This window comes from Felis catus, chromosome X, assembly GCF_018350175.1.
Source record: "Felis catus isolate Fca126 chromosome X, F.catus_Fca126_mat1.0, whole genome shotgun sequence".
NCBI lineage: Eukaryota > Metazoa > Chordata > Mammalia > Carnivora > Felidae > Felis > Felis catus.
This window is the reverse complement of record NC_058386.1, coordinates 63,546,803-63,555,018: the sequence shown is the minus strand read 5'-3', so window position 1 is coordinate 63,555,018 and position 8,216 is coordinate 63,546,803. Positions and strand designations below refer to the sequence as shown.

The following is an 8,216-nucleotide window of genomic DNA, read 5'->3' as shown; positions in this document are numbered from 1 at the left end:
GGTGTTGGCAGTAATGCTACCTCTCTTTTTTTACCCCGAGTCAGATAGAAACAAACATGGGAACTGTGTTTTGCTAGCAATCTATCAACAAGGTCTTGTGACCCGTTCAGAAAGTTCACAAGGTATACAGAACTAAATGTTTTGGCTGGCAGTGATCATGTGAAACCTGTTTATTCTTAGAATGACCTGATCCATAAGAGTCTTATATTATAAAAGATTGTGTACAGCAACAATAAAGCCATCACTTGGGCCATCAGCCCAGGGGACCCTCCTGTTCCCAAACTTTCTCTCTTCTCTTTTTTTCTTGCATTCCCCTACCCTCAGGACCCTGACCTCGGTGTTTGTCGCGCCGGTCGCAACAAGTGGCGCCCGAACAGGGACCTGAGACAACAAGGAGGAAAGCGAAAGCAGACTGCATGGCGTCTAATTCAGGTAGGGGAACTGTGCCAGCAGCACAGACGACGGGAGTAAAACTATGGGATAGAAACAGTCTATGGAACAGGGATATTTTATAAGTGCCTTGCAGGCTCTTATGAAGGAGAAGGGAATTAAGGTTTCTCAGTCAGCCCTTAGGGAATTTTTTGACATAGTGCATGATTATTGCCCATGGTTTCGAGACAGGGGTACAGTTGATTTAAAGGATTGGCAGCGAGTTGGTCAGGAACTTAAAAATCAAATGAAGATTCGTGGAGCTGCAGTTCCAGGGACTTTGTGGTCTACTTGGACCTGTATTAAGGAGGTCCTTGATCCACAGGATTCTATTGAAATATTTCTCTTAGCTCGGAAGTAGCCCAACCCTTAGTGACTTCAGATGCTCCTCTCTCCAGAAACTACTTTCAATGCCCTTTCGGGACAGTCACGGGTGCCTTCATCTTTACCTCCTCTCCCCCTCCTAGAACAGTTATCTGTGCAAGATCCAGAAAATAATGATGACTCTCCTTTTGGGGATCAGGGAGATGATGGGCCATATTTGAAAGATCAGAGGAAGCCTGCCTTCTTGGCCCCTCTGGTCCAGAAGGTACCTTTAAAACGACCTTCTTTTCAGACATAAGATAGAGGCTTACCTCGGCTGGCTTTCCCTATTACTCAGAATCAACAGTCCACTGAACCTTACCCTGTTATGGAAACTACTCCTTTGCAGCGGACTCTGTATCAAGCAACACAGTATGGGGAAGACACCTCTGCTTTTCACGCTTACCCTGTTATTCAGCAGGGGGGACAGAGAGTGTACTCCACCCTAACTTTTAAATTGCTAAAAGATTTGAAATCCTCTACAGCCCAGTATGGTCCAACAGCTCCCTTTACCCTGTCTATGCTTGATAATTTGAGCAGGGAGGCATTATGCCCCGGAGATTAAAATGTCATTACTCAGGCTTGTTTGAGTGTGGGAGATAACCTCTTGTGGAAAGCAGAATTTGCAGAGAATGCTGAAAAACAGGCTATGTATAATAAAATAACTAACATACCAGTGGATTTTAACATGCTCACAGGTACAGGGCAATATTATGATGTGGGCCTCCAGCTAAATTATCCTGAAATTGCGTATAATCAAATTAATACCTGTGCCATTGCAGCTTGGAAAAAACTCCCCTCTACAAGGGGCAGAACTGAGAAATTGTCTAAAATTAGGCAAGGGCCAGATAAGAAATACCAGGATTTCGTTGGGCGCCTTTTGACTGCAGTCAGCCGTATCATTACTGATGGGGAGGCAGGTACCATTATTGTAAAACAACTGGCTTATAAAAATGCTAATTCTACATGTCAGGCAGCCATTCGTCCTTGGAAAAATCAGGGTACCTTGGAGGATTATGTCAGACTATGTGCTGAGATTGGACCATCTTATATTCAGGGCATTACCTTGGCAGACACCTTAAAGGGAATAGACCCCTTACAGGTACATGCCCAGCTTCAGGGTAAAAACGTAAGAACTAATCCAAGGAAGTTGGGTGGAATAGTGTGTTTCAAATGTGGCCAAAAGGGCCATATTAAGGCCCAATGTCATAGTACAGAAATAATTCCAACCCCCCCCCCGGTTTGCCAAGTGGCCCTAACATTAATAATAAGCCGACAATTATTTGTCCCAGATGTAGACGGGGGTATCACTGGGCCAATGAATGCTGCTCTAAAACTGATTATAATGGCAAACCTCTTCAGGGAAACTGGAAGCAGGGCAAGCCGCAGGCCCCTCAAACAATTGCGGCAATGTTCCCACAGGCACCTTCCCACCCATTGTGTCCAACACTGGAGACCTCCCAGGTATTAGCCAACTACACCGCGGTACCCCTGCCAGTGCAGGACTAGATCTTACCCCAGCTCAGTCCACTTACCTAGAAGGAGGACAGCCCCCTAAAGCCATCCCCACAGGGATATGGGGGCCTCTACCCAGGAATACTTGGGGGTTATTATTGGGAAGATCCAGCTGGACTCTTAAGGGACTGATGATCTATCCTAGAGTTATTGATGAAGATTACACTGGAGAAATAAAAATTTTTGCCAGCTTAACTATGGGAACTTTGGTGCTTGAGCCCAAGACTCCCATAGCACAATTGATCTTGATACCCCGGATATCCTCCAATAATAAGGCTGTTAAACCTTATTGGGGAAATCAAGTGTTCAGCTCCACAGATCTTTATTGGGCTAAAGTGATCTCTGTAAAAAAGCCCATGCTTACATTGCATATCCAAGGAGTCCCTTTTGAGGGACTAGTGGATACAGGTACAGATGTCTCAGTTATTGCTCAAAAAAATTGGCCTGTCACATGGCCTACTCAAGTGACTAATATTCCAATTAAAGGTGTTGGTATGCCTCTGCTCCGTTGCAAAGCTCTGATTATTTACATTAGAGACTGCCTGATGGTATGACTAGAACTTTTCAGCCTTTTGTTTTGAATATAGATCTTAATCTCTGTGACAGGGACATATTAACTGCAATGAATTTGACTCTGGAGACTAAGGCAGTCCCGATTCAAAAACAGACTAATCTTGCTATACATCTTATGAAGAAAATGGGCTATACTGAGGGAAAAGGCTTAGGAAAGGAGTTGCAGGAGAATCCTGAGCCATATGTCCCCGAGCCTAAAAGAGACCATTTCGGATTGGGTTTTTCCTAGGGCCATTAAAAATTCCCCACCTTATGCCTCTCCAGTGGATGACTTCCACTCCAATGTAAGTTGACCAATGGCCCTTACCTACTGTTAAGAGGGAGGCTGCTGTTCACCTCATAGAGGAACAACTGCAATTAGGTCATTTAGTTCCCTCCACCAGTCCCTGGAACACCCCAATCTTTGTGATTTAAAAAAAAGTCAAATAAATAGAGGTTACTACAAGATTTAAGAGCAATTAATGCTGTCATGAAGCCCATGGGGGCTTTACAACCCGGCCTCCCTTCCCCATCGGCCATTCCTTTACAATATCAATTGCTAGTTTTGGACTTAAAAGATTGTTTTTTTACCATTCCGTTGGCCCCTAGTGACAGAAAACATTTTACATTCTCCCTGCCTTCCACTAACTTACAGGAACCTGCTAAGCGGTATCAGTGGAAGGTCTTACCGCAAGACATGGCTAACAGTCCGACTTTATGTCAAGAGTTTGTGGCCAGAACAATTACCCCTTTTAGACAGAGTTTTCCCCATATATATTATATCCATTATATGGATGACTTACTTTTGGCTACTAAAACTGAGAAATTATTACAGGAGACTTTTATTTCTCTTCAAAGATGCCTTAAAGCATATAATTTGATTGTTGCCCCTGAAAAAGTTCAAAGAAAAGCATCTTTTAAATACCTAGGGTATCTCATTTCCAAATCAACTGTCCGACCTCAGAAAGTATCAATTAGAACCGGACATTTGACTAGTTTAAATGATTTTCAGAAATTATTAGGAGATATAAACTAAATTAAAAATACACTAGGGGTCACCACAAAACAATTACTACCTTTGTTTAATATTCTAAAAAGAGTTCTCCAGCATCCCCGCAAAGTCTCACTCAAAAAGCTAAAGAAGGGGCGCCTGGGTGGCGCAGTCGGTTAAGCGTCCGACTTCAGCCAGGTCACGATCTCGCGGTCCGTGAGTTCGAGCCCCGCGTTGGGCTCTGGGCTGATGGCTCGGAGCCTGGAGCCTGTTTCCGATTCTGTGTCTCCCTCTCTCTCTGCCCCTCCCCCGTTCATGCTCTGTCTCTCTCTGTCCCCAAAATAAATAAACGTTGAAATAAATAAAAAAAAAAAAAAAGAAAAAGCTAAAGAAGCTATAAGACATATAGAACAGGCCATTCAACAGGCCCAAGTCACTAAAACTGACCCTTCTCAGCCTTTGTATCTAATAATATTAAAACCTCAGGTCATCCCCTTTACAATTCTGTGACAATCTCATGGTCCACTTAAATGGCTACATTTAGCCTTACACTCTATGCATGTCATTAATCCTTTGCTATCTATGGTTTGTCTTCTCATCATTAGAAAAAGATCCCGAGCTGTTCAGCTCTTTGGACATGATCCAAAATTTATTACATGTGCCTTTCTGACACAAAAGCTGGTGGACGCTGCTTTTGCTCAGTCCATCAAATGACAACTTGCCTTGGCTAATTTTACAGGTCAAATTAAATTTCATTTACCTTCTAATTCTTTAATACAAGGTTTCAGGCTTATAGATATTTTGCCCTATAATCCTATTGTTTGTCAGCCGATTAAAGATACTGCTTCCATTTTTGTGGATGCTAGTAAAGAGGGTAAAATTACAGTATGTCACTTCTCAACATAAAAATTTGATCACTTTAAATTATACAACTAAATCTGTCCAAAGGGCCGAGCTTTATGCTGTACAGGTAGCCCTAAAAACTTACCCAAAATCTATAAATGTCTATTCTAACAGTCAATACGTTATCAAAGCCATGTTACAGCTTCCCACTGCCTTTATACTGACAACAGATGAGAAACTTTATCATCTATTTCATGCTATACAAAAACTTCTTAATTCACGACACAGTCCAATTTATATTTCCCACATTCAAGCTCACACCGATCTGCCTGGTCCCCTAGTTGCTGGAAACCGGATAGCCAATGCAGCAACCCATTTATTACAAGTTCTGCCCATTACCACTCCTTTAAAAACAGCCAAAAAGAGTCATGATAATTTTCATCAAAATGCGGCAGCCCTTCGACAAAAATTCAAAATATCTCATAAAACGGCCAAATTGTTAAACAATGCGACATCTGTCCACAATTCTTCCCACAGCCGGTCTATGCCATTAATCCCCGAGGTCTTCGGCCCAATGACTTGTGACAAATGGACGTCACCCAATATTTACCTTTTGGAAAATTACAATATTTTGTAGTGTATTTCCACTACAAGTGTCTGTAGATACTTGCTCAGGCTATATACATGCTTCAGCCCACTCAGGAAAAGCATTTGTTGATGTTCAAAATCACCTATTTTCTGCCTTTGCAGCAATGGGCAAACCTCATAAAATAAAAACTGACAATGGTAGTGCTTATACTTCTAAATCTTTTGCAAAATTTTGCCGCCGACTCCGAATTGAGCATATAACTGACATTGCTTATAATTCCACAGGACAGGCTATTGTTGAGCGAGCTCATCTGACTCTAAAACAGTATCTGCAAAAACTTAAAGAGGAGGAGATATTAAAGGGAAAGATAAAGTATTCCCCACATGTACATCTCACTCTTGTGTTGTATGTTTTAAATTTTTTTAATGTCAATGAAGCAGGGATGACTGCCGCAGAGCGTCGCTGGGGAAAGAGTCAAGAACCTCTCTTGATGGCAAGATGGAAAGATATGCCGGAAGGCATTTGGTGAGGCCCAGACCAAGTCCTTTGAAAAGGGTGAGGGTATGCTTGTGTTTTTCCACAGGATGAGGAAGCGCCACGCTGGGTCCCGCTTCGGCTCCTCAGAGACATTATGGTTGTGCCGAAAAATGGCCAAATTAACAGTGACGGAGCCCCCCCAGAAGCGACAACGGTGGAGTCATAAGGCGGGTACACCCACCTGGGGACAGATAAAGAACCTGCTGACCCAGGCCACTGATGTAGTGATGGCCTCAGGTAGAGAGGTAAAGGCCACACGTGTCTTCTTGGCATGCCTGTGCATTCTCACTACAACCGGGGAGTCTGCCCTCTATTGGGCATACATGGTAGGTCCTCCTGCAGTACAACCTGTAACATGGAGAGACCCCACACCCATAGTATACACCAATCTCACCTTTATGGGAGGGGAAGATGCAGGGGTTTTGCCCACTGTGTCGGCCTCTATAAATTGGACGGCACTCTCTGCAGGAGTACCCATCTGCCTGCAAAGGGAGTCTACGCCATACAAACTTGCTTATGGGTGTTTGGGTACAAAACCAGTAGGGCGGTCTATTACTTATACTATTTGGCAAAATGACAAGCGTCCTTCTGAATGGGTACCCCGCTCCGTTGCCGCTTATTGGCAAAAGAGAGAATTATTAGGAGAATGGATGTTTTTTGGACCGCGTGATCTCCCTCAGAATCTTCCTACATGTCCCTCAGCTGGTCAAGGCCTTACTGGGGACTCACCTTGGGGTATATGTGCCCAATCCTCTTCATTGAGGATGACTCCTAAAGACTTAAACTATACCATTACAGATTATTCCCAAAAGGCCCGGCTAGCTCAGTCGGTAGAGCATGGGACTCTTAATCCCAGGGTTGTGGATCCACCTCCTAGCGAGGTACAGGTACACCATAAGATTATCCCACAAACCATTTTGCAATCCCCTGAAGGAAGAATTCATTCTGATCTTTGGAAATTATATGCTACCTTTGATAAAATATATACTAATGACAGCTTTAGTTTTCCAGAATATTATGTTTCTCCAGTTCTGCAATTGCATGCCTGTGTTCCTCCACCCTACTATCTGATTGTTGGAGATGGAACTATTACTCCAGTGAAAGAAGATGGTCATCAGTTATACCGGCTAACGTGTCCTGCTTGTGTTTTGACCAATTGTCTACCAGTAGATGGACCCTCTAGAAGTGGAATAAAGGTTTATCTGGTCTTACAACCTCCCTATTGAATGTTGCCAGTAAATGTTACAGGACCTTGGTATCCTAATTATGGGATGCAACTGGCTTTAGAAATCAGTAAACGGCTGCACAGGACCAAACGGTTTCTTGGACTCTTAATTGCTGGACTCATAGCAGCAGTGACTGTAATTGCCTCTGCAACTGTATCTGTAATATTCTTACATAAAAGTGCCCAAACGGCATCCCATGTAAATAAATTAGCTCATAATGTATCCAAAGTGTTTGCCACTCAAGAACGAATAGACTGTAAATTAGAAGCCCAATTAGAGGCACTACAAGAAGCATTAATGTATCTTGGTGATCAGTTTGCTGTTTTGCATACAAGACCTTCTTTAATTTGTCATGATACATATAAGCATATCTGTGTTACCCCTTTAGAGTATACCAATGTAACATGGGGACAAGTGCGTCGTCATTTACAAGGGGTTTGGCATGATGCTAATACTAGCTTAGACCTCTTACAGCTACAAGAAGAGATAAATGTTGCAAGTAGCTCACTCAGTTTCCCTAACCCTGGAAATCTCGCTGAAACCATACTGCACCAACTTAATGGGTTTAATCCATTTAATATTCTTCAGCATTCCTTTTGGATCTTTATTGGAATTGTTTCCGTAATATCTGTTACACTTGTCTTACTGTGTTGTTTCTAGAGATGGGGTCTTACTGCCTTTACCACATACCAGGCCAGGATGCACATGTTGCAATTACAAACAATAGGGGGACATGTGGGGGGCCGGGCCCCGGTGCCAGGCTGAGACCAGATCGAGCAATGTTCCCTGTTGACTCAAGCCAACCCGGTGGTTCCCCCTCCCATTCCCCCACTTTCAAGGGCATACAAAAGCCTTGTCAAGGCTGAGAAAGTTAATTCCTGAAGCCTGTGGTCTGCAGGTGTTGGCAGTAATGCTACCTCCCTTTTTCTACCCCGAGTCAGATAGAAACAAACATGGGAACTGTGTTTTGCTAGCAATCTATCAACAAGGTCTTGTGACCCATTCAGAAAGTTCACAAGGTATACAGAACTAAATGTTTTGGCTGGCAGTGATCATGTGAAACCTGTTTATTCTTAGAATGACCTGATCCATAAGAGTCTTATATTATAAAAGATTGTGTACAGCAACAATAAAGCCATCACTTGGGCCATCAGCCCAGGGGACCCTCCTG

At 43.2% G+C, this 8,216-nt stretch overlaps 1 protein-coding gene across 1 annotated transcript; it reads left to right on the top strand.

The window, feature by feature from the left end:
• Positions 1–233: 233 nt before the first annotated feature.
• Positions 234–7,890, top strand: LOC111558740 (endogenous retrovirus group K member 6 Env polyprotein-like). Its single transcript, XM_023249249.2, has 2 exons — positions 234–432; positions 5,866–7,890. Exon 2 carries the CDS (start codon positions 5,867–5,869, stop codon positions 7,043–7,045), a length of 1,179 nt encoding a protein of 392 aa, XP_023105017.1. The 5' UTR covers positions 234–432; position 5,866; the 3' UTR covers positions 7,046–7,890.
• The last annotated feature ends 326 nt before the right edge of the window (positions 7,891–8,216 follow it).

Excerpts from the sequence above, each read along its gene's own strand:
- LOC111558740 (XM_023249249.2), top strand. The coding sequence starts at position 5,867 with ATGAGGAAGCGCCACGCTGGGTCCCGCTTCGGCTCCTCAGAGACATTA.